This window comes from Triticum urartu, chromosome 3A (assembly GCF_056163025.1).
Source record: "Triticum urartu cultivar PI428250 chromosome 3A, HENAU_Tu73, whole genome shotgun sequence".
Lineage (NCBI taxonomy): Eukaryota > Viridiplantae > Streptophyta > Magnoliopsida > Poales > Poaceae > Triticum > Triticum urartu.
This window is the reverse complement of record NC_141875.1, coordinates 733,197,312-733,222,274: the sequence shown is the minus strand read 5'-3', so window position 1 is coordinate 733,222,274 and position 24,963 is coordinate 733,197,312. Positions and strand designations below refer to the sequence as shown.

Here is a 24,963-nt window from a genome sequence, read left to right as displayed (position 1 = left end):
GTCCAATCATATGAATGTGAGGACTCCCGTCCCCAAGATGGGTTATTTGATTCAGTAGTAGGCCTAGCTTAAGTTTTCTTTCCTTCCTGTTTTTTAGTCATTAATTTGTCGTTTTGTCACCGCTGCCATCGGTGATTTGTACACATTTTCATGCTTTATTGACACGTGTTTATTGCGGACATATTCCCTCTCCCTACAACATTCGGTTCACATTGTTTTCGGGATCATGGTTGCATTCTAAGAACACAACATCATTGCCGCGGTTTCAGGAGGAAGCTCCCGGGGGTCATTTATAGATAAAGCAAACATATCTTTTTTGAATGGTTTGCTTTCCCCTTTTATTCCATTTTTGGGAACTTCTATTTTTTGGGCCAGTCTTTTTCCCCCTTTTTATTCTAGTTACTAGCAAACATGTCCGTGCGTTGTAACAGGAGAAAAAAACCTCATACAAACACACACTCGACAGCATCAATAAATACCTTGAAATCTTTCATGATGTCACGCAACAAGCAACATGATAAGTGATTAAGGTAGGATGATTTTTGTAGTGTACAGTGTACTCAAGGAGTTTACAATTCGTTATACAACAGAAATATCTACATGGTTGCCAGTATATGTTTACATCTTTGTTGTCGTTCCTCCTCAGTGATGCCTAACAAATACTGCATTAGGATGGAAATAGCAAAACAAAAATAGTACCATATAAAGAAGGCATTAATTAAGGTAGCATACTAGATATAATTTTTAAAATGATTAACATGTAAGGTAATATTATATTTAGAATCTACATGTTTTTTGGATGAATTTTCATATATAACATATTAGATTTGGAGTTAGGGTTTGAAAGAAACGAATATTTTTAAAAGTATTTGGTCTCATAAAAAAAGAAAAAAAGAGAAAAGTCAAACAGAGAGTAACTAGGCCAAACTAAACGGCGATTGCGCGAGCCATCTATATTCTACGCTCACCAAAAATTCTGAAAGAAAAGGAAGAAACAATGGAGAAGCTCAAGCCATTGTGATAGTTGTGTGGTCGTGACACTTAAGGGGGATCGCCTCCTTTTTTAAAACTTGTGGCACACTTTATTCAACTCAAATAAGGGATACATCAGAAACAAGTTCAGCTAGAATAAACCGTGGAGGATCATTATCCCACGAGATTACATAATTAGAATCGTAACAACATCTAGCTAACTTGTGTGCCACTTGGTTTGCCCCTCTTGAACAATGAGCATAAGATACAGAAACAATTCTTTGAGCTAATATAAAGCAATCACTCAAAATCGCCGAATAAAGACTCAGAATGTCCACTTCCCCCTTGCATGCTAAGATAATTTCGAGGCAGCCTGATTCAAAAGTGATATTGAAACATCCAAGTTGGTCTGCAAGCATCATACCATTTTTCAATGCCATCGCCTCCTATTAATCTAAAGCAACGTCCGATGTAACATTTTTAAAAGAATGAATCGTTTTTTCCACTTACCGTTGGCACGGTGGGTAATTATTAACAACTGTCGGGGCAATATAATGACGGATGGGCATAAGCACTAATCACTTTATAAGTACTTGCAAAACGACATGTGTGTTGCAACGGGAGAAACAAAATCATAATCTCCAATCGCCATGATCATATTTTGCTGAATCGCCAAGATACACTATCGCTCTCATTTTTGTAAAATCAGGAGCAACTTTTCAAAATCATGTTTTTTTTGAAAATTATGAAAATATTTGAAATTGTGAACATTTTTCAAATTCGTGAACTTTTTTACAAGTTTTCGAACATTTTCAAAAATCATGATTATTTAATACTATTTGAAAAATATTTTAAAGTTGTGGAAAATATTTAAACATTTTTTTTGAATCGGCAAACATTTCTAGGATTCACAATATTTTTTGGAAAATTGGGGGAATTGTTTTTTGAAATTCACAGATATTTTTTTAATATAACGAACATTTATTAAAATGAATGGTTATTTAATGAATCAGCAAACAGTTTATGAATCCATAGACTATTTTGTACGTCAAGAATATATTTTGAGTTTCTAGGACATTTTCCAATTCGTGAACATTTTTTGAATTAGCAAAACTATGTTCAATTTCATTAATATGTTTTAAGACATGAATGTTTTTTTATTTTCTGAATATTTTTCTTTGAAATTACGAACATTTTTCGAATATGCAAACATTTTTTTAAATCACAAACATTTTTCGAATCCACAAACATTTAGAATTATTAAACTTTTATTTCAAGCTTTTAATTTTTTTGAAATTTCCAGAACTTTAATGAAGTCTCAAATTATTTAATGTATTAAAAAACGAAGACAGAAAAGAAAAAAAAACAGGCTACCTGGACAGGGGCCGGCCCAAAAAGGCGTGCTGTGTGCTTTTTCAGCACGCAGAGTGCAGTATAGGAGGTTTCAACTCCAAGGGCCGGCCCAGGCGGGAATTCCATGTGCGAAACTTTTTGTGTCACTTATAGGTGGTATGAGTGGGTAATATTTTGTAACTTTGGGGCAATATATGTGACGTACCGCAGGAAGCACTAATGACTTTATATATACTAGCAAAACTAGCTGAGTGCCCGTGCGTTGCCACGGAACATAATAATAAGTTTGAACGTCGCTCACCATTGTTATTCGCCTCCAACGCTGATCCAACCTTGCTAGTTGCTCATTGTTATATCTACTAACCCACAATAAGCCCTCTTGTAGCCCTGACAACCCCTCCTGCTTAAAGCGCTCACCCCACAAAATAGTATGATATCTTCTTCCCTATACAATGTACTCCTTCCGTTTCAAAATTAGTGTCAATTCAAATTTGAATTAAAACCGACATTTATTTTGAAGGGAGAGAGTACTACTAAACCTAATACATGTGAGTCAAACCTGAATTCCAGATATACATACTTATCATCACGAGTTAAAAAAGTATCCCTGTGTTCTAATCTTGTATAGCTTGAGGAGATATTGGTCAATGTCTTGTACTCCACGAGGATGTATCCTGAAGAGAAAAAAATAAAGAATTTATGTGTCGTATGTTGCTTATTACTACATTGTGACAAATATCAAATCACCAAACCAGCGTACATAGTGAAGTTTCGGAAGCTTGACATATTAGAATCAAATCAAATTATCTCAACTGTAGTAATGCAACATATATCTTTGCCCTGATGCTTCCTTGATAGTCTTGTTCGAAAATAAATTTCTCTCTAAAATCTACCAAAGTAGCCTGATAGACAAGCAAGAAGCAAGTAAGCAAATACTAAAAAAAGAGAACACATATCCACATCAAAGGAAGCATCACTGCAGCCACTGCATCCACATAACTAAATAAGCATCCTATCAAGCAGACACATCTGATATATCCATATTCAATCTATGTTTTTTTCCAACTAAATAGTTGCTATGAAAAGCTCATATTGCTCGGCATTTTCTGAGTACCACCTATATCCTCATGGCCATTTTGACATAAGTCATGTATATATATAGGTCAAATGCTCTAACCATTTGCACACTGAAAAGACTGAAATCGCATGAGACGTCCATGACATTACACTCCAGAATGAGAAAAGCATGTAAAGTTAGATCATACAGTATTACTGACAATATCTGGACATAAACCGTACTTATTTTTTGACAAAGGGAATATGTTAATATCACAAAGATACATAAACCCTACTTATTCCAAGTAAAGCACTATAATTGTAATCCTAGAAGTTTTACTATTGATAAAACTATATGAAACAACAAGTGCAACTGGCGGATGAGTTATCACTCCACGCTAACTACTACAGACATGTACTCTATAATAGTAATCAAGGTGAATCCTTGTCCATGCCGAAAGGGAAAACATAGAAGAGGCTCGGCACTACTGGAATACATTTAGAAAAGGTCCTCTTGCCTTAACGACAGTACATGATTCATGGTAGTGTCCATTAGGAATCCTACATAGCTACTATGACTCAACGACTTGCAAAACCAGATTTATTAACAATTTACGTAACTGATGCTTGTCCTAGTCCTTACTCTGCACCTAGTAGCAGTGCTGATTACTACCACATATAGTTGACACCAAACAAACTGTAGAATCATTTGATGGAAAAACCTCACCTCCTCGACGGCCGCAGAATCACTGGAGCAAATCCACCTATTAAGTAAGAAAAAGAAAAAGAAAAAGAAACAAACATGCTCTATCTCTCCAACAGACGCGCAGCTTCCCGCACCGCATTCATGCTAGCCCAGAGTCGCAGACCTGTATTGATGTCGCGCAATGTGACCAGATGGGAGGGCGGCGCTGACCGCCGCGACCAGAACAGCTAGCGACTCTAATTTAATGCGAATACATCGTCCATAAGAAAGCAACTCTGGTCGATGTGCCATATTGATGCGGGCTAACCGACAATTCACCTGGTTTCTCCATGGTTTTTTTAAAGGACATCTCAAATTAAAAACTGATTTCATCTAATTGCTATGCATGATAGATTTCCCACCACACAGAGAGAGCTTCGTGGAGTACAACATTTTTTAGAGAAACTGAATGTTATTCAAGTGGCAATAAACACGAAGAAACAAAAAATTGGAGCATACTACTCAGAGGAAGAGACATATATACATCAAAACTATGTACCATGTGCATATATACTCATGTCCAGAAAGGAGTTGGATTAAGATTTTGGTGTATGAAACCAATCTGGATGACATTGAGGCAAATCCAATAACACCAAGAGAACAGGAAACTGATATTCTTCAAAACACAGTTAGCCAACATCTATCATGGTCCCCTTATTATGGAAATAATCAAACTTACATTCCAGGATTCTTCCCTTGCCCTGCTGATTCCCTCCTTGTAAGTCACTGTGTGATCTGAATTTCGATGTATATACAACAATCTGGATCTGAATAAACAAAGCGAGGATGATGAAAACTTCAAAAGAAAAGCATACATAACAAGGAATGAGAGGATGATGGGTCTGAGCTAGATATGTTGAGTCTACAATGCATTGCTAGATCCAATAAGTTGAATCCGGTACCGAAACAATGATGACATTATTGAATATATTCTTCTTTCCTGCGTTTTGATATATTTTCCTGTCATGGTAGGTAAATATTTTGGAAGTAATGTGGTCTAGCAGGTAAGCTAAGTATTACCTGGATCCCAAAAACATATGACACGTCCCTGCTTCCTCGAAGTAGGATGTAATTATTCTCCAAGTAAGATGTAATTTTTCGATAGACGGATTAAAAATATATTCAGTTAGCGTAGAGGCACCAAACCAAGTCTTCCTTCAAACATTTAACTGCACCATTACACAAGTACGGTTGGCCTCTCCTCCCACTGTGCCAAGAAACACTGCATGCACAATCCAATAAAAGCAATTACCTGCAAGTGTACAACACGCTATCTTCAGATTCCTAGCGAGAACCCTGCAAGGTACTCAATGGCAGTGCACATCATTGCTCGTCGCTTTCGCGCTTGGCTGTGTTTCTTGCATGCAGTCAAGTAGGAGAAGGAGGAGGAAGGAGGCGGCGAAGGTCACCAACTTCGCCATCAGCTGTTACCACTTACGACGTGGAGAAGATCATGGCGAGCAGCACGCTCCTCCCGGCCGGCCAGGTACGGTACATGAAGGACGGCCCCGACGAGAGAGATGGTGTGGCCGACGCCGCGGCCTCCCTCGTGCAGGGGTCGGCAGCACCGCAGACTACTCATCACATCGAGGAGGGCCTGCCTTCAGAGAGGGGAAAGGAGACAGTGGAGGCTAGATGGCGACGAAGAAAGCCTGCGGCAGCTGCACGACGGACGGGAATTGGGGCAGCCAACCGACGGGAGCAGCCGAATAGTGGTCCCGTCACACTCGGGGTCTGATTCGTGATAAACAGAGTACAGGACTATAGGTACACCGAAGCACGGTGGCGGTTGCCATGACGAGCATGCTGTACAGGAGGTGTGCGATGGCGACCGAGACGAGGGCAGCGCGAGCGCGAGCACGAGCACGACTGTGACTGATACGATCATGGCGACGCGACGGGGGTATTGTCGTGCATGAAGAGAAAGTCGGCCACCGCGAGTCCGCGACCACAAGGCGGACGGGGAGGGGAGCATCGGCGAGAGGCATGGAGTATCCACACGGGGCACACGACGGCGGATCGAGAGGTCCGGGACTCCGGGCGCGGGTGTGTGGTGTGGGCAGAGCGGCGAGACCTTTCACGTGAGAGAGTTGTGATCAGATGTGATCGGAAGCGAGGGGCTGGGGAGACCAGGCATGGGACGTGCGATCGTGGGATGCAGTTGCTTCCCCGGTAATTGTTCTCCTTTTTTCGTGTGTGTGTGTGTGTGTGTGGGGGGGGGGGGGGGGGGGGGGGTCTGTTCGTTCGGTTATGCTGGATTTTTTTGAAGGAGGTTGCACGGGGCGAGGCGGGGGAAGTAGCGATAGCACGAGACGGTGGAAAGGAGGTCGAACATCACGACGTTCGATCCCCCTTTAATAGTAGAGATAGCCCGGGACGTGGAGTTTCTGTGCGCGAGCACATATAAGCTCGTTATCTGGGACGTTGAGAATCACGTGGGGATCTGAGCTGAGATGTTTGTCGTGGGAATACAGGAGAGTTGGAAATGCGTTCGCGTGTCAGATACGTACGCGGCAGGACCTGATCTGTGGGCCAGAAAAGCGGCCTCCGTCCGTTGTGCGTGCCGGCGACAGGGACGGCGGTTGCTGAGTTCTTCCTGATCCGTGGATCAGATCGTTTGCCGGGAACTTGGTCCGTGGACCAAGAAGCTTGCTTGCCACCGCGGGTTGGTATGGAGATTGGGTTTACTGTGCGCACAATGGTCTTGCTGTATGATTCCGTTTCGTCTACGGCGAGAGAAGGGGTGAGCGACTGCTTTTGAAGACGAATTCGTGCACAGTAGGGCGACTTGATTTCCCGGCCATGGAGTTTCTAATGCAGCCGATAAGCAGGTAAGCATCTTGATTTATGTGGGTTGTGGGTGGAGTTTCAGGTTAATATTTTTCTCGATTCGTTGATTTCTCCCCACTCTTCTGTGCGCATATGCCGGGATCCAGATCCCCCTTCATTGAGGAAGTTGACGAGAGCTCAACCCCAATGGATCTGGTGGAGTACGGGCCGAAAGGGTCGGATCCGGCTGTGGCCGAGGTTGCGGCGCCGACCGTTAATGGCGCGCAAATCTTCAAGGGAGAAAGGGCCAGGCGGCCAGGGAGATCAGACGGGAAATATTGCCACAAGCATCCGAGCTTTCGACCGGCAAGATAAACCCCAGGTGCGTACTGGAGACATAGCTATTGTGCACTTCTGTTTTGTTATTACCAATAGAGGCTAGAATGTCTGCAAGGAAATGGATTAGTTGGCAATGTTCGTGCGGGCCAACTTGTAGTCTGTGAAGGACAATGGTAGTTGCTGTCTTGCTGATGATGAAACGTTCAGTCTTCAGTCATTGTTATGAAAACATTGCAGTATAAATCACTGTAACACCACACTAGAGGCTCAGATTTAATTATCTCATAGGCTAGATCCAATCAATTTGACAACTTAATTGGGATGAAGGTAGCCCTGGAACACCTCGTGACAGTTCATTTTGGCGGCTCTTCATCGCCAATGCAGATGTATTGTCTACAGTAGGTTTCTATTCTTTCAATACGCATTTCTGGTTCTAATCGTAGGGTACTAGTGCACATATTACACATTGATGGCCCGTGTTTAGCAGAAAAAAATTAGGTACCTGCAGAAGCTGACTCACGAAGGCTATTTAAAAATTAACTTTTATGGCGTAAACGTTGGAAATCCCCACTGTATTTTAGCGCTTTAGTTATTCCAGTGAAATCATACATTTCCACTACTGAAATATGCATTACATTGATTGTGGGTTTTGTGGGAGGGGGTTGGAGATTGGGAGGTGGACGGGTGATAGGGAATGAGAAATAATGACAACTGAGGGGAGGGGGGATACAAAATATGAAAAAGGTTTACGAGAATGTGCTTTACAGGCAGTAAATTTGGGAGCGCAGGCTGATTGCTGCGTTGGTGTGTTGGTACTGATGAGCAGGACGTATTGAAGACTGAGGATTGGAGCAGCTCCACCTTGCCGGACACCGTGCTCTTCGTGCATATCTGCGTTCAAGAAACCGGTGAGTGGTTTTGTGGAGAACCCTATAGAAAATGTGATTGTGTCGGACATTGGGACAAGTTTTGACAAAGTTTATGATTTATACAATCTCTATTATTTGGAGAAAGAGTTTTGGATAAGATATGGCAAGAGCAGGCACAACCACTCACTGTCGCCTCATTTGGAGAGACGAAACACTAGCCATCTCTCAAGCACATTGATGTGTACAACCAAGACTTGAAAAATATTTATTGACTTCATGGAGCTTTTTTTCTATGAGATTTTTAAGAAATAGAACAATGAAGTTTGGTCAGTACATATATCACCTTGTGGATTTATTTTGTCTTTCGAAAGATTTCAGTTGAGTTATGTTGCCTGCTGATGTGTGAATGCAAATTCAGCCATGGCTTTGCAAATGAATGACAGAGTTTGATGGGGATCGATATATGTAAAATCGGAAAGTGCAATGTTGTTGTGTGCTTACATACTTCTATTTGTGTTGGTAGTTCATTTTTGTTTGATTCTCCTACATATTTAAAACTATACATCTTATTCCCTGACTTCATAAATTTCGTCTAACAGGTGTTCTGCTATGCCTTATTATGGCAATTGCAATATGTGCACTAATCCTTGGGTTATGGCCTATGCATCTTATTTGGACATACTACTGCATCATCAGTTAAAGTGTGTATCTTCTGCAGTTTCACTTTAACGATCACATTAATACACATTGAAGTACTCACATTATGCGTTCTCATTTTCACGGAGGTGAACCAGAATGGTTGGACCTGTAGTAAAGCTTCTACTTCTTATTGATTCCACTGTGACCTTGATCTTATGGTTAATTTTTGAAATCTCGGGAAGTGCTTTTGCTGGATTATTATATGGCTTTCCAGCACAAATAATGACCGCATTCGATGCAGTTGGAGAAGGCAAAGAAAAGCCATTTGTTCAATTCTTTGTGGTACATTTTTCTCTTCATCAAACATGCTATCTGTTTGTGTTTGTGACATTTCTGCTTTGTTACAACATATTTTACATTTTTCTTACCATCTCAAAACTGTATGATGGAACATGGAGTACTATTATTGGAATTTGTACAGTGGTCAGTGATTTGAAAAACATTATTTCCACTCCTATTTTTCAGTTGTGGATGATCTTCGTTTTCAGAGACCTCCTGATGGAAATCCATATGAGATAAGGTTTGCTCTTTGTTTATGTCTGGTAACGCTTTACCTTTGTGCCTCAAGATCATAGAACTTTTCTATGTTACCTTTCCTCTTTGGTCCTTTTAACATGTATGACCCTTTATTCCTGACCTCGGAGCTGAGAGAATCGAGCCCTAGATGCAATGTTCTGTATTTAGGCAGCACATTTCTTTTCTTCCTTGGAGAACTGTAAATGGTAAATGCTGACTACAATTATCTGTTTGCAGATTCCTTCATATTCCTGGGGCATTGTTCTGTTGCTTGTGGACTCATACTGGATGCACTAATGTTCACAGTAATTGCCATCTACAAGTGCCCTGTGATACTTTTCTAATGGTGGAAACGACTGATTAAGGATTTGATTATGGGAGAAGTACTTCTTCAAAGTGGCATGTATTCTTGTCCTAAGAGTGACATGCACATGATGGTCAGGGGCACCATGTCAAAATCTTATTATGTGTTAGAGATATACTGGACACATGGTGCCAGTGTCTATTCATGTTGCTGGTCGGAAGATTTCGGCATTGGAAACAATTTTGGTCGATTGGCTTTCACTGGTTTGAAGAGTTTGGATTTTGAAAGTTTTTGCTGGCAGTGATGGCACGCAAAAAGTGTTGTTCAGCCTTGTAGGTCTGTTGTTTTGGAACTTGCTTGGTTTTCTGTAAATTCCAATATATGTTAGCTGCATTTTCATGGATATTGATGTGCCACAAGGATAATATATGCTAATGGAAATTTTGCTAATTTTCAGTATAATTCTGCCTTTTCATATTACAAAAGCACAAAGAACATTGAGTAATGTTGAGATGAGCACAGGAAAAAGGCTTGGTTTTCTGTATATTCCAATCTTTGTATCTCGTGGATATTAATATTTGTAACTGAAAGTTTTTGGATTTCATATATTGGTATAAAAGCACTGAGAACATTTGAGCAATTTTGAGAACAAACTTCCTCTGAACAGAGGAGGAAGAATCAATTATATGGCGGGGACCATGGTCGCTTGTTCTGTTCTCTCGCTGCAATTCTGTCCAGTCTCATCTTCTCCTTGCACGAGAATTCTCGTTTCGTTTTTGGTTGGTGGTTGCATCTAATGCATAGAGGAGGATGCTGAAGCCGATGCTGGCGTGCTGCAAGCTCTACGTGTCCGAGGGCCGGAGCGCAGCAGCCGTGCATGCCAGTCAAGCAAGGGGCTCGCCGCCACCACCAGGCGGTCGCCCTCATCAACACCTTCGCCGACGACGCCTACAACCAATATTGCTGCGATCTCCTGTAAATGAAGAGCAAGACTAGCTAGGTGGAGGAGAAATGAGAGAGTGTGTCCTGGGTTATGTGAACACATGCACGTGAGTTGAGTCGGCAAGTGTGCAGGCCGTCAATGAAGTTTTCAGTAGCCATGCATGTATAAAATACTGACAGGAGTTTAAGTTTGAAATGTTGTTGCAGCATGTGGCTGCTTCGGAGTCATCTGTAAGCTAGTTGATGCTGCTCTGGAGGACAGAATCTTGAGGGGGAAGGCTGGTTCGTGCGCCCGTGGAGGTCATTAAATGGCCTGTGTAGACGACGGCCGTTTTGTCCAAAACGTCTGAGCCACGGCTCATATCGCCAGCAACCGTCCGAGCCGGTGAAAGTCCGTCGCCAGACGTCACATTAGTGAGGGCAGGTGGGTGGGCCATGCTTCTGAATATAGATGCATATACTAGTGAAAATACACAGTGAAATACCAAGGCCAAAGCGAATCTAGAAGTGAATGGGCGTGGGAGATAACGAGAGCATGTCAGCTCGAGCTCAGATTAACACTTTCCAATAGCCCGTGCGTTTCAACTGAAGAAAAAATACCACACAATAACCATGACTAAAGATCCCAATAGGTCAATGTCCTTTATTTCAACATGGCATCTTATCAGTCTTGCCATTTATCCTTCTTCCCGCTCTCGCCGACGGACATGCATGATCATAGATGGTTTCTTTCGTCTTTATTTTGTTTTTGTTGAGGTGTTCATTTTTAATTTGAATCGGTGCCGGTACGAAAAAAACAGGTCGTACACTATTGATTAATGTTGCATCCTAAAAAACATTTAAAAAATTATTAACATGTGATCATATTTAGATTCTACGCATTTTTCTAATCAATTTTAATATATAACATGTTAAAATTGGAGTTGGGGTTTGAAAGATATGATTATATTTTTGAAGTGTTTGAATATGTCCCTAAACAACATGTAAAAATGATTCACATGTAAAAATAACATCATATTCATATTCTACACATTTTTCTAATCAATTTTCATGTATAACATGTTAAAATTGAGTTATGGTTTAAAATATATGAATATTTAAAAAAATGTATGAATCTATATAAAAAAAAACCTTATTTTCTAGACGGACAACGGCTTTATTAACCAAAATCTTAGGGGTTTGCTGAAAAGCGAAAGTTTTTTTATTCTCACTTAAAGTAGGACTGTGCGTTTATTAACAAAACCCTCAGGTTTTTTTTTGTTTGCAAAACATGAAATGTTTTCCTGTTCTCACCTAAATCGGGACCGCGGGTTGATATCATGAAAGTGCATGGACTTTTCTGCAAAATGTGCGACGACAGACTAGCAGAAGCAGCAGCCACATTATTATTTTTAGGTAAAGATATATATAGGTATAGGTATAGATGGAACTTTTAGAAATTCAACTTTCGAAAATCCAAACTGTTTCAAAAAGTTGAACTTTCAGATTTTTGATTTCTGGAATTTCTATCTTCCAAACATTTCAAACTTTCAAAAGATTTCAACTTTCACACGAGAGAAGAAAAATATATTAAAAAGTCACATGGTGTCCATGCCATGTGAGAGAAAGCTAGGAGAGAGAGGCTCCCACAACAAGGGGTTGATGTTCGAGATGAATCGGAAATTTTGTGATCGAGAAGTGTATCAACTTTTCAATGACCTACTGGAGCATGTATGGGTGCATTATGAAAATCAATAGAAGGCTATCTCTGAATAAATTAAATTTAAGTTTGAACTATGTAATTTAGAAATATTATATTAGAAATAAATTAACTATGTAATTATTTGAATGAGAAATCAATGTTTAAGTAGAAAAATTGAAGTGTCCCCAGATATTTAACCCGGACAATTTATGCATAAACCTTAGAGATGCCCTGCCTAGCGATTCCTGAATATATTCTTTTTAGAATGAAAATGGTACCTAGAAGAGAAGCCCGACTATGGGCCGCAGTATGGGCTTTGGTCAACACTCGGCTTGGAAACAGGACTAAGTCACGAGGGCCCAACCCAGTTCGCGGCGAACAGTTTCTTCTCTTTCTTCTTCCTCCCCCACCACGGCCTCCTCCTCCCGCCCCCGGCGCCGTCTCGCCGCCACCTCCTCCGCCTCCTTGCTCCCCCACCAACCTAACTTTCAGTCTCTGCCCACCATTCCGCGGCGTGGGCGTGAGAGCCAGGAGCGATATGCATCCTGAGAAGAGATCGAGCCATCTCTCATTGGGTTTCTCTTCACTTCTTCCGATGAATCGACAGGTGCTCGTTTCCTGTTACTCTTTCACTAGATTATTCCGTGCCTGTACGAGATCTCGCGCGATTAGAATTTGTTTACTTTGTGATGCCCTCGGTTGCAGCTTCGGCGAACAACAGCTAACAGTTCAATTACTGTTACTTAGCTCAGTTGGTTTATCTACTATAGATTGGAGTTACTGGTTTTGCTTGGTATCCATGTACAGGTGCTCATTCTGAATCTATAAATTCATCTCCAGCGGGTAGAGTTTTTAACCTCGGTCACAGGTAAAACGAGCACCAGCCATGGTCCTATGGATTCAGTCACTGTCACTTAGCTCGACTCGGGACCAGGCGCGGACTGAAGATCATTGCTAGCAGGATGCCACAGTTGATGAGCAGGATGGCATTCAACAACTGGTTGCGTGGGACTGGAGTAAGTTTGGCATGAAATTCCTGTCACGTCAGTAATCCTTTTCTCCATGAAGCATAAAGCTTTATTTAGCCAGATGATGCAATGCGGTTTATTCTGAGAACAAATGAGCCGGCTGTCAAAGACTTGTCAATGACCCATTTGATGGTCTAGAGTAACCCGCACAAGAAGGCAGCATTGACTGACTTGCGAGGTCGCTGTGAGGCAGCACAACCACAAAAAGGTAGCAGTGCATTATAATGTGGCCAAATCAACCACATCAACGTCCTCTCAAGTCTCAAAATCAGTTGCTACTTTTCTTTTTCTCCCCTCATGCATGTCTTCTTACTTGGGCTAGAATTATCTGCACCAAAAGCCAAAAGGTATTGACTGACTTACAAGATCAGCTGCAGCATAGCCACAAGAAAAGTAGCTGCGTAATTTAATGTGGCCATTGCGATCTCACTTTCACATCGCATCAAACCCACCACAGCCACAGCCACAGCCACATCCACAGGAATCAAAGTGCAACTATGCAACCATTAGTATGCAGAATCAAAGCTGGCATGACTTGATAAGAAATTCCCCGAGACATACGCTGTATACACTATAAAAATCCCCATATATTCTCCCCCTAATAGAATCCCCACACCTGCAAAGTTGCAGTGCTGCCTGACCTGAATTTCTTGAGCGAAGTTGGGAGCTGTGCCTGTAGATCATGGACATCTTGCCGGTGATCTATGCACTACTCCATTTGTTGGTACTCCAGTTATTAGGAAAGCTAACTGCGCTAGCATCTGGAGTTGTAACAAGCCACAACTCCGAAGGGAACTGGGCGCCTCCATCACTTGCTATGCTCGATGGTTGCCCGAAGAGCTGTGGCATTCTGAGCTTCGACTACCCCTTCGGCATTGGATCCAGGTGCTCCCGTGGGCCTGACTTCTACCTCACTTGCAACGACACTGCTCAGCCCCCCAAACTCTTCTTGCACGATGGCATCCTCGAGGTGATCGAGGACATCGTAGTTGGTACAGATGGTATTTCCACGTACAACCCTGGAAGATTTATCTACACGACGTTCCAATGTACCATCCCCATGAAATCAGGTGTCCGTGTGTACAACTTGACATTGAAACCGCCTGGGAAGTCCTTCAGCTTTTTGCACACCTTGCTAAACATCACCGGTTGTGATCTGGATGTGTACTGGGTCAAGGGAAATGCTAGCACAACCATGCGCGTCTGCCGGACTACATGCCCAGACCATGGAATCACAGAGACAGGGGCTAGGGAGACCTGTAACGGCATCGGATGTTGTCGCTTTGTTATGGACAGCATTGTCGACACTGTTGAGCTCAAATTTGTCCATGACCAAAACAGAAGTAACGGCCGAGCACACTCTTAACGGGACCTCTCTACTGTGGGATAGAATCAGCATAACTAGTTATGGGAGTGATATGGTATGGAATATAGTGGATCAGCCCAACTGTCTTAGCACCATGCACAACAGGACGGCCTATGCCTGTATCAGCAAGCATTCAGAGTGCTTCGATGTAGGTGTCGCATCAAGCAATGGCTACAACTGCAATTGTAACCAAGGTTATACAGGTAACCCCTTCATTCAGGATGGCTGCTCTAGTGACAAAGGTAATTTCTTTTCCTAATCAAGCAAGCAAATATACAACTGCTGTTAGCTATTTTGGGACTGGAATTGGAATACGTGCTAACCTTTTATTGATTAATCAGGGTATAATCCAGTTCAGAGCAAAGCTCGATGTACTCGTTAGTGCGGTAACATTAGTATGCAATTCCCATTTGGATTTGAAGAGGGTTGTTTTGCAAGGGACCAGTTTCGCCTCAACTGCACAAATGTGACGTCATCAACTGTTTTCTGGTGGGGGCGTCAGGTAATTGACATAAATGTTGATGCAGGGACCATAAATTTCACCGAACCCGAATCAGTAGAGATGTTTCTAGAGAACAGTCTTTTTGTTAGATCTGGGTCATCTCTGCAATGGGTTGCTGCTAACTTAGGTTGCTTAGAAGCCCAACAAAATAGGTCTGGATATGCTTGTGTGAGTACCAACAGCAAGTGTATGGAAGTAAACGCTGGAGAAGCATACATGGGTTACCACTGCAAATGCTCAGATGGCTTCCAAGGAAATCCATACGTTCAAAGTGGTTGTCGAGGTAGTCACAATCTATCTCTAGACTCTCTAAACTGAAGTTGTACAAATATATCCAAAGACATGTGTTATTTAAACAATTATGATGCATTATTATTGTACACTGAAAATACTTCTCTGTACCTATTATGTTTCATCTTATTTTGGAGGGATATCTATTATGTTTCATCATTCATGTACATTTCGTTTGAATTGATTATGTCTGTATTCCGTGTTAACTGGATAATGTATTCTGTTCAATATTATATATTTTATCGATGCATTTTATCAAGATTTCGTTATTTTCAGATATTAATGAATGCCTTCAACCAAACAGTTGTAAAGAGATCTGCCATAACACAGAAGGAAGCTTCAATTGTACTGAATGTCCTTACAAGACACAGTATGATCCATTTAAAATGCAGTGTACTAGGACAAAAGAGCGGACTCTGCTCTTAGGTAACATTATTAGTCATCTTTATGATAGACAAGATAAAACTGAAACTTAAAAAAGTTTAATGACTGCAGGTATAATTATTGGGCTATCCTGCGGTTTTGCTATTCTACTTCCGAGCTTCAGTTCAGTACTTCTCATTCGTAGATGGAAAAGAAATGTTCAACAGCAACTGCGGAAGAATTATTTCCAGAAGAACCAAGGTCTTCTCCTAGAAACATTGATATCATCTGATGAAACTGCAACTGAGAATACTAAGATTTTCTCGCTAGAAGAGCTAGAGAAGGCAACAAATAGTTTTGATCCTACACTTATCATCGGACGTGGGGGCCATGGCATGGTTTACAAAGACATATTGTCTGATCAGCGCGTCGTTGCAGTAAAAAAGTCTAAGGTCATTGAGCAGTCCGAGATCAGTCAATTCATCAATGAGGTCGCAGTGCTCACTCAGATAAACCACAGAAATATTGTGAAGCTATTTGGATGTTGTCTCGAAACAGAGGTTCCGCTGCTGGTGTATGATTATGTATCCAGTGGCTCACTGTCTGAAGTTCTTCATGCAGATGCAAGTGATGGTTTTTCTTTATCTTGGGGTGATTATTTAAGGATTGCCCTCGAAACAGCAGGAGCTCTATCTTATCTCCACTCTTCAGCTTCCATATCAATCTTCCATCGTGATGTGAAGTCCTTAAATATACCCTTGGATGTGAACTACACAGCTAAAGTTTCAGATTTTGGTGCGTCCAGATTGGTTCCTATCGATCAAACACACATTGTTACAAATGTGCAGGGTACATTTGGGTACTTAGATCCAGAGTATTTCCATACTAGGCAGCTGAACGGGAAGAGTGACGTGTACAGTTTTGGTGTGGTACTGGTGGAGTTGCTTCTCAGAATGAAACCTGTTTTCACAAGTGAATCAGGCACGATCAAGAGCTTGTCGAACTATTTTCTCCAGGAGTTCAATGAAGGAAGAATCACAGGTATTGTTAATTCCCAGGTCCTCGAAGAAGCAACCGAAGAAGAAATCAACACTGTCGCCTCTTTGGCAGAGCGGTGCTTGAGGCTACACGGCAAAGAAAGACCAACCATGAAACAGGTGGAGACGGAACTGCAGACTCTCCAGACGGAACGGGTAAAGTCATCTCAGGCAGATCCAAGGAATGAAGAACCGATGCCACCAAGGCCGTTAACTCGAAGGACTATATCTACTCGGCAATCGTCTGTACCGTCAGGAGAAAGCCAACGACGATATAGCTTGGAGGCAGAGTTCATGTCATCTGCTAGCATACCACGCTAGATGAAATTGTGTAGTTCATAATAATGGATAATTTCTTTCCCTGTTTTGTGAAGTGTTGCTAGGACCAGTATTACAGGCTAGTTAGATTGGTGTTGTAATACTAAGTCAATTTATGTCCAGATGATTTCAGGCATCATGATTGTATCAGTTTCTCGGTTGGAATTTTGTTTACTTATATAGGTAGACTGGTTTTTATTACCTTGAGATGTGGAGTGAATTACTGGCATACGCTCATATAGGTAGAATGATTTTGAGCACTCCTGTTTTCTGGTCGTTGCCACCGTTGGTACATTGCTATGCTTTCTCGGCACCTCTTTTAATTCAAATATACTATGTTTTGAGTTTTTTTCTCTCGGCGCAAATATTCGGCAAACAGAAGGAGAATGTACAGCATAAGAGAATGTACCTCTTTGGGTCCCATTACATTGCTCGCTCTCCCTTCTCCAACTTGTGCCTCAATGTCAGACAGCAGCAGAGGCCTCTGAAGAATTGGGTGCATAATGTTGTATGCTGAAATCGAGGATGTCAAAACGATCTCAGGCGTGGGGGCAACCTGTATTTCGAATTAAGGGAAAATGATTGCTATCATGACAGGAGATTCATGCCAAGCTTAGATGGAGAACCGCACAACTGAAAGCCCTTGCCGTGAAAATTGGTGGTAACATTTGAGCAGAGAAGCCAAGGCTACTTCATAAAAAATGTTCAATCTGCACAGAAACCCACTGGCAGGTGGGCATTGTTTGAATGCGGAACGGTACTGCACAATCGATTGTGGATGCCGCGCGCCCCCATCAACCCGTCTGGCAATCTTCAGTCCCGCATAGTGGAAGATAAGCTAACTGACAGCTGCTAACAGTAACTGAAGTCCTCCCCAATTTTAGCCGTTGTCTGCTCAAGCTGCAACCGAGGGCAGACCGAAGCAAAAATTCAGACCGCTAGAGACTGATTCGAGATACAGGTTGAAATCAAGATTAACAGGAAACGCACCTGTAGACGGATTGATTTGGATTTTGAGGGCAACAAGTGGATTCACCACCAGAACTGAAGAGCACCCGGTGTCTTACACTGTTAGGACTTAGGGAAGTTGCGCCCATTTTTTCCGCAGCCTTCTCCACCATCGAAGAAGGTGCCGCTCTCACTCTCGCTCGCTCGCTTCTCTCTATCACGCCGGCGGAAGCGTGGGGAGGCGGCTCCTTGTTATCGGCGGCGGTGTGTGGTGTGTATGTGGGGAGAGACGGGGGGCGACTGGCTCTCTGGTCGGCGGTGCATATGGCGAGACTGGCGCCGGCGGCGGTGGAGCAAGACGGCGGAGGGAGGCGCCGCCCGATTGGACCGTCGAGGTGGTGGAGGAAGACAGAGAGAAGAATGTGGTCGCCCGCATTGGTTGTGTCCTCACTCTTTTTTTTAGCAACGGTTGGGCCCTCATTTTTGCCTTCCGTCCTGGGGTCCATAATGACGGCCGAAGCCCATAATGCGGCCCATGCTCGAACGTTCTTCTCCTGCTCGGTCCAGTGTAACTCCACTTCCCGTAAAAAAAATGTAGCTCCACTTACCAAACAACACTTTTTTTTCACCCTCTTAGCTGGCGAACGTTCACTCAGAGGGATGGAAATTGCAAACATTTTTATGGCAATTTAGTTGTAGGGGGCGGCAATTTCTTCAGACTAGCATGACAACTTCACGGTAGAGAAGTCATTTAAAAAGAAAGTTGTCATCATTTGATCTCGATTAAATGTTATGTGTGCGTTCGCTAGGAGTTCCTTTCAAGCGAACGTTTCGCCTGTTAGCATTACGTTTTCAAGCTGTGATCATCAAAGAAATAACAAACACAAACAAAAGATGACTACTTGAGCAAATTTTTTTGACAAACATAGTACAACCACGAACTCTCACAAAATACGTACATATACTCACCCATATAAACGCATGCACGCACACCCTATCCACTTCACTATCGTCCACCATTGAAATAATATTTCGTCTTTATGATACACCAAAGCGTCAAACCTAGGTGTTGATCCCTGGAGGATTGGTGGTAACACTACCCTCCTAACCATCCAATTACATGGTGGTTCATTTTTTTTATCACAAACCAAACAAAACAAAGATTCAAAAAGAAAACATCAGTCAAGAAACATATTTCATGAGGTGTAACTCCAGCCTCAACACCAAAAATATCCAAAACTAAAAATAACCATTACCCACAATTTTGACACTCCCATAGAATGCTAGATAAGAGGGGTTTTTTTTTTCCAAAAGGCCAAAGGCCATATATTAGCTAATACAAACCCTTGCAAAAACACTCTTACATACGTCGAAAATATGGGGGTGGTGAAGTCTTCATTCTCCTGCATTCACCTGTGACGCATCGTGAGAAAAGCTCGTTGCCGCCTCTCGACCTCTATCTAAACGGAGCAAATATATTAAACTCGGGAACTCGTAGAAGCAGTGGCCCATAAGTCACCGATGTAGACCAGAAGACGCTGGCGATCTATGTAGCAAATTGCCGCTGCAGAGAAGAAAACATTGGAGAGTTAGAACGCCCTAGATCCAACTAGGCAGACTTGGAGAACACAAATCTCACAAGCTCCTAAACGAGGCCGAGGCTGGGAGACTTTCATCCGTTAAAATGGAGTTGGAGTATTGAAACGCACAACCCATTGTCTCCTCCGTAGGAGAACGCCACTGAGACAAACCTCCTGAAGGAAAAGCTAAGTCTGAAATCACACCATTCTCCACACATTTCCCGATGATACGAAGAGGCATCATCGGATCGCGCGGGAGACTTGGAGACCTTATTCCACTCCAACAACGATGCCATCGTCTCGTCGTAGTCATTCGAAGACCAAACCCTAAATATTATTAGCCGTACTGCCATCAAGCCAAGCACTGAGACCCCTCCCCCCCCCCCCCCCCCCCCCATCATCGTTGCAACAAACGAAGGAAGAAGGGGACCCTTGCATGGAAGGTGGTTATTGGCCGCCGCCACCACCATGCCTAGGTCGCATGAGCAAAGGAAAGAACGGGTTGACATGGGCTTAAGCGAATGTAGGGATGAAGTAGCGGATCCCCCAACCCGCGAAATAGGATAAACTAGGTGACACCTCGCGCGTTGTTGCAGGGATTGGTTGCAATATTATTTGATGAAATTTAAATGAAAAATCAAATGAATATAATATATTGTGTTCTATAATTATAAAATTGTACTCCCTTCATTTTTTTAGTCTGCATATAAGATTTGGTCAAAGTCAAACTACACAAAGTTTGACCAAATTTATATAAAAAAATATCAACATCTATAATACTAAAGCTATATGGTATGAAAATTCATTCCATGATGCATCTAATAATATTGATGCCATAATGTGATTGTTGATATATTTTCTTATATAAAGTTAGTCAAACTTTATAAAGTATGACTTTGACCAAATTTTATATGCAGACTAAAAAGAAACGGAGAGAGTAAATATATATAGAACATAAGTAGCATTTCTCATGCATGTAAAGAGAAATATAATTAGTGTGTTTGATGAAGTGGCATGTGTAGTGAGCTGGGATGTGTGCATGTCGAGAGAGAGTATGAATAATAATCCTCATACATGTTAAGACTTAAGAGAAATAATTAGTGGGATGATGAGGTGGCATGTGTGCATGTCAAGAGAGAGTATGAATAATAATTCTCATACATGTTAAGACTTAAGAGAAATAATTAGTGGGATGATGAGGTGGCATGTTTGCATGTCAAGAAAGAGTATGAATTAAGATAGTGGGGATAACTATTCAGGTATATAGGATTACTTCAAAATGTATTGCAAGCATATCAAACAAGCCAATAACTGTACTCAACCACAGCTCAATCATGAAGCGGGTTTACTTGCACCCCTAGGCGAGTGTCCTTTTCGCCCTGCCCTAGGACCCGACCTTGGGATGGTGATAATCTCAATGAATTCTGGTGCATTCATTTTCAGATGGCACCTCTAATTAAATACCATGTAAACATCAAAGATGCAAGTGAGAATTAGATGTATTACTCGCAAAAAAAAAAGATAATTAGATGTATTGTGGTGCTTCATTCATTTTCAGATGGCACCTCCTTCGCGAAACTTTTTATGCGAGTAGTACTATGCTAAATCATGTTTGCTATAAAAAAGTTTCATAAATTCTTGACTCTTTTTATGTATATTTTTTCTCAATCAAATGCAATGGGACCCAAGATCCATTGGCTATTTCCGACAGTACAACCCAACCCAACCTACGTAGAGTTCATTCGCCGCCCACCCTATACCCCCAGGTGGTGCCCCTAAACTAAGATCCCCCAATTGTGCCATGGCAACTGACGCCGCACCGGGCGCAGAAGATCGCCGGCCCGGGCGCAGCGACGCCGCGCGTGCTCCATGGAGGCCGCCCACCTCGTCGTTCTCCTCTCGAACCCCAGTGCACCTCCAATTTTCCGGTCCAAGTTGGAGCTGGCAGCGGAAACTTAGGTGTATGTATGTATGTATGTATGTATGTATATATGTATGTATGTATGTATGTATGTATGTATGTATCACGAGATTGAGTTCAAAGTTTATTTCCTGGCAAAGCAATCTCAGGCATCGGGTTCTTTTCAGTTTATTTGAATCCTGTTACTTGATTTTGTGCCTTTATGTAATTTATATCTGCAGGTCTCTTTCCGCTCGTCTCTTTCGTTGGGGTTGCGGCGGGTCTCGGGTGAGGTGGTGTCAAGGTCTTGGTGTGAAAGGTGGGACTTTTCCGCTCATCTCTTTCGTTGGGGTTGCGGTGGGTCTTGGGTGAGGTGGTGTCAAGGTCTTGGATACCGGGGTGGCGGCCTTGGGTGGTGGTAGCGCGGTGCTCTTGGACAAAACCCGTGCCTTGGTGCTGGCCGGTCATCATGGCCGCGTGGGCGGCGTGGTTGCCGGGGTGGCGGCCCTGGTGGTGGTAGTGCGGTGCTCTTGGGCAAAGCCCGTGCCTTAGTGCTGGTCGGTAATCATGGCCGTGTGGGCGGCATGGTTGCCGGGGTGGCAGCCCTGGTGGTGGTAGCGCGGTGCTCTTGGGCAAAGCCCATGCCTTGGTGCTGGCCGGTCATCATGGCTGTGTGGGCGGCATGGTTGTCGGGTGTGGCGTTCAGTGGCGGTGAGTGTTGGCCGAGGTGAAAACATGTTCTATCTTCGGACGGACCGGCGGCGACATAGATCGTTCCCTTCTTGAAGGCGTCGTCGCGGCTCTCATTGCCCATCATGCGGCTCCAGGGAAAACTCTGATCTTTGGATCGGGTGGTGGCGGCGCTCCGGTGTCGTACCGCCTTGGAGCACATGGTCTGTCATATATAGCTTCATCTCTTCATGGTGGTAGTGCTAAGGGTGGTGTTACTGCGCTCAGCGTCTATTTATCCTGCCATGGGTGTGTGAGTGTGTTGCGGTAGCGTTTGTTTGTATTGGATGCTTGTTGTGATCGGTGCTTTATATATAAAGCGGGGCAAAAACCTTTTTCGATAATTTGTATCTGCATGTGTTCAGAATTTTTACCCGGGGTGTGCTCTTTGGTTGCAGCCTGAGCAAACGACGACGGTGCGGAACCAAAAGTTGCAACCGCATCAGCCTTGTACTCAAGATTCTTTCTAAGTGAATAAGTCATTTGCGTAATTCTAGATCATCGATTTGAGGAATTAAATATGTATTATATGTCATAAAATATATATCACTAGATTTCTACACGGATGTAGTTTCTAAATATATTTTTTTTGTTACATATAATACATATTTAGATAGTTAAATTTTCGATCTAAAACTATGCGAATGACTTATTCATCGAGACGGAGGTAGTACTTAAGATGTGTGACCCTTTTCCACACTGGAACACTGCCCGCACAAGGTACCAGACCCACCAGATTCTTGGAAATTCTCCAAAATAATCATTGCAAGCATCAGTCATGTACATGATCATTTGTTTCTGGTTTTGGTTGCAGCTTGAGCAAGAAACAACTAAATCGGAGATGGACAGTTACCGTTACTTAGTTCACTTAGCTTACCTAAGATTTGTGTTACTCCTGTAAAGAATGTGTTACTGGTCTGCTTACTTCTGAATCTATAAATTCATATCCAGTGGGTAGAGGTTTTTATGTCGTGATTTCCTGGGTTGTGCTGTGCATGATTCTGTTCCTGTAGTTTATTCCCAGCAGTTACACTTTTTTACTCTGTGCGCTCCGATCCGCTGGTTAAATGGGCGCATCAGTAACTCTCACCTTGCTCGGCTGGAAGATACTTCAGTTAGGCTGTCTCCAACAGGTGGGGACTGAAGATTGCTAACCGGCTTCCATTGTTGACGAGCAAGGTGGCACTCCCAACAGGTTGCATGGTACGACTCCGCATTCTACTGCTGCTGGTGGGTTTCTTGTGTGGTTCCCCATTTTCATGCTGCAAATTGTGTGCCCATCTGTTCCCTCTCTATGTTTTCCCTGAGCTTTGATTCATCTATATGTTGGTAATGCCTTTCTTGCATAGAGCAAACCTTTGGAAACCGAGAAAATCCACAAGCCAAATGTGTAACGTGGTTTATCAGGAGCAGACTTTAGACCGGCCTATACACGAGCCGACGCGAGAAAACCAGCTGCTGTCCTAGCCAGCCCGCCGAGCTGCCGTGATGCCGGCACGGCGAATGGAAGCCTCCACACCGAGAGAGCTGAGCCACCCCACCGCCGCCGCCCACAGCCGGAGCAACAACCACGCCGGGCCGATGCCCCAACCCGTGCCGCCCGCCCACCAAACATCGGCAAGGCGGACAAGCACCACCACCACCACAACACCAGCGCCACCGCGCCCTGGCCAGGTCCAGCCGGAGCCCCACCACCCCACCAGAGAGACGGACTCCAACTGCAGCGCCACCACCTAAACACAGCCGCCGGTCGCCCCTGCCATCGCCAACCACCACACCATCCAGATCTGGGCCGGTGGCCAAATCCGCCACCAGCACGAACCAGGGCGACGGTTCCCCACCGCTGCGCCAGAGAGGTAGGAGGCGGCGGCGCCAGCCACCAGAACGCCAGGAGGAGGGGGGTGGGGGGTAGGCTGAAGCAGGGCCGGCCCGACGGCCATCACCATCGAGCAAAGAAGGGGCGTCCCACGACGGCCCCCATCAGCGTGCGGGAGGGAGGAGCCCCGCCGCCGCCAGCGCCACGTGTCCTTCGACCGGTGACGCCCCCGGCGGCGGCGAGGGACGGGGGCGAGTCGAGGGGGGCGGGGGAGGCGGCGCTAGGGAACCTCCCGGGGGCGCCCACGTGAGCGCCCCGGGGAGGGAGGGGGAGGGAGGGAGGGGGGAGGGGGACCGGACGGGGTCGCGCGTGCCCGGCGGCTGGCGGCGGCGGGAAGGAGCTAGGGAGCCGGCGGCGGCGAAGGAACCCTAGCGGGTCGGGAGCGGGCACGCTAGCTAGCTATTCCAAAGAAGGCGGTGCCAAAGATTAAATTTTCAAAGGAGTACATATGTATTAAAAGGTATGTTTTATTAAGTAACTGCACGTTACTAACTTATATTAGATAATGATATTTGCACCACTTCTAGTTTGTTTATCATTCATGTAGGTTTGATTTAATTGGCTGATGTGTTGTTCCATGGTTTTTTAAGGGATGTGCTGTTTCATGTTAATTGAATGGTGAACTGGGTTCCATGTTATGACATATATGATTCATGATATAAACACTATTAGAATTCGTGCCATTTACAAAAAATAGGTTAAACCATCATATAATAAAATTACGAACATGGACAATATCAAATTCAAATTATATATTAGTCATGACATATATGAAAGTAT

General features: G+C 43.4%; 3 protein-coding genes and 1 long non-coding RNA gene across 13 annotated transcripts; 3 read left to right on the top strand and 1 right to left on the bottom strand.

Moving 5' to 3' along the window:
* Positions 1 to 6,545: 6,545 nt before the first annotated feature.
* LOC147982392 (uncharacterized) lies at positions 6,546 to 10,570 on the top strand. Of its 9 annotated transcripts, none has more exons than XR_015599194.1 (5): positions 6,546 to 7,277; positions 8,002 to 8,142; positions 8,703 to 8,804; positions 9,268 to 9,322; positions 9,556 to 9,631. XR_015599194.1 is itself a non-coding variant. In XM_087514372.1 (5 exons), the coding sequence occupies exons 2-5, from the start codon at positions 7,173 to 7,175 to the stop codon at positions 9,680 to 9,682; spliced, it is 369 nt and encodes a 122-aa protein (XP_087370498.1). In that variant the 5' UTR covers positions 6,552 to 6,957; positions 7,063 to 7,172; the 3' UTR covers positions 9,683 to 10,549. The 9 variants fall into 9 exon arrangements, 3 of the variants coding, with proteins under 3 accessions (XP_087370499.1, XP_087370498.1, XP_087370497.1); XM_087514372.1 differs by lacking the exon at positions 8,703 to 8,804 and having other exon boundaries at positions 6,552 to 6,957; positions 7,063 to 7,277; positions 8,061 to 8,142; positions 9,556 to 10,549; XR_015599192.1 differs by having other exon boundaries at positions 8,023 to 8,142; positions 8,703 to 9,322; positions 9,556 to 10,570.
* A 2,040-nt stretch (positions 10,571 to 12,610) lies between these two features.
* Positions 12,611 to 15,261, top strand: LOC147982391 (wall-associated receptor kinase-like 8). The gene is made up of 2 exons (XM_087514370.1): positions 12,611 to 14,881; positions 14,981 to 15,261. The coding sequence occupies exon 1, from the start codon at positions 13,956 to 13,958 to the stop codon at positions 14,637 to 14,639; it is 684 nt and encodes a 227-aa protein (XP_087370496.1). The 5' UTR covers positions 12,611 to 13,955; the 3' UTR covers positions 14,640 to 14,881; positions 14,981 to 15,261.
* On the top strand, positions 15,037 to 17,357 carry LOC125508298 (wall-associated receptor kinase 5-like). 2 transcript variants are annotated; one of them, XM_087514368.1, is made up of 3 exons: positions 15,037 to 15,424; positions 15,709 to 15,858; positions 15,928 to 17,357. In XM_087514368.1, exons 1-3 carry the CDS (start codon positions 15,037 to 15,039, stop codon positions 17,151 to 17,153), a joined length of 1,764 nt encoding a protein of 587 aa, XP_087370494.1. In that variant the 3' UTR covers positions 17,154 to 17,357. The 2 variants fall into 2 exon arrangements, with proteins under 2 accessions (XP_087370494.1, XP_087370495.1); XM_087514369.1 differs by having other exon boundaries at positions 15,285 to 15,424; positions 15,737 to 15,858.
* Positions 17,358 to 17,768: 411 nt separating this feature from the next.
* LOC147982390 (uncharacterized) lies at positions 17,769 to 18,541 on the bottom strand. Its single transcript, XR_015599189.1, has 2 exons — positions 18,141 to 18,541; positions 17,769 to 18,050 (listed from the first exon to the last, which is right to left on the bottom strand). It is a non-coding gene; the product is annotated as an uncharacterized LOC147982390 (long non-coding RNA).
* Between the last annotated feature and the right edge of the window lie 6,422 nt (positions 18,542 to 24,963).

Bases quoted from the DNA above. Each gene is read 5' to 3' on its own strand.
- LOC147982392 (XM_087514372.1), top strand. From the start codon at position 7,173: ATGGCGCGCAAATCTTCAAGGGAGAAAGGGCCAGGCGGCCAGGGAGAT. The intron at 7,278-8,060 runs GTGCGTACTGGA...ACTGATGAGCAG, and splicing joins ACCGGCAAGATAAACCCCAG to GACGTATTGAAGACTGAGGA. The intron at 9,323-9,555 runs GTTTGCTCTTTG...ATCTGTTTGCAG, and splicing joins GGAAATCCATATGAGATAAG to ATTCCTTCATATTCCTGGGG.
- LOC147982391 (XM_087514370.1), top strand. From the start codon at position 13,956: ATGGACATCTTGCCGGTGATCTATGCACTACTCCATTTGTTGGTACTC.
- LOC125508298 (XM_087514368.1), top strand. From the start codon at position 15,037: ATGCAATTCCCATTTGGATTTGAAGAGGGTTGTTTTGCAAGGGACCAG. The intron at 15,425-15,708 runs GTAGTCACAATC...CGTTATTTTCAG, and splicing joins CGTTCAAAGTGGTTGTCGAG to ATATTAATGAATGCCTTCAA. The intron at 15,859-15,927 runs GTAACATTATTA...TAATGACTGCAG, and splicing joins AGAGCGGACTCTGCTCTTAG to GTATAATTATTGGGCTATCC.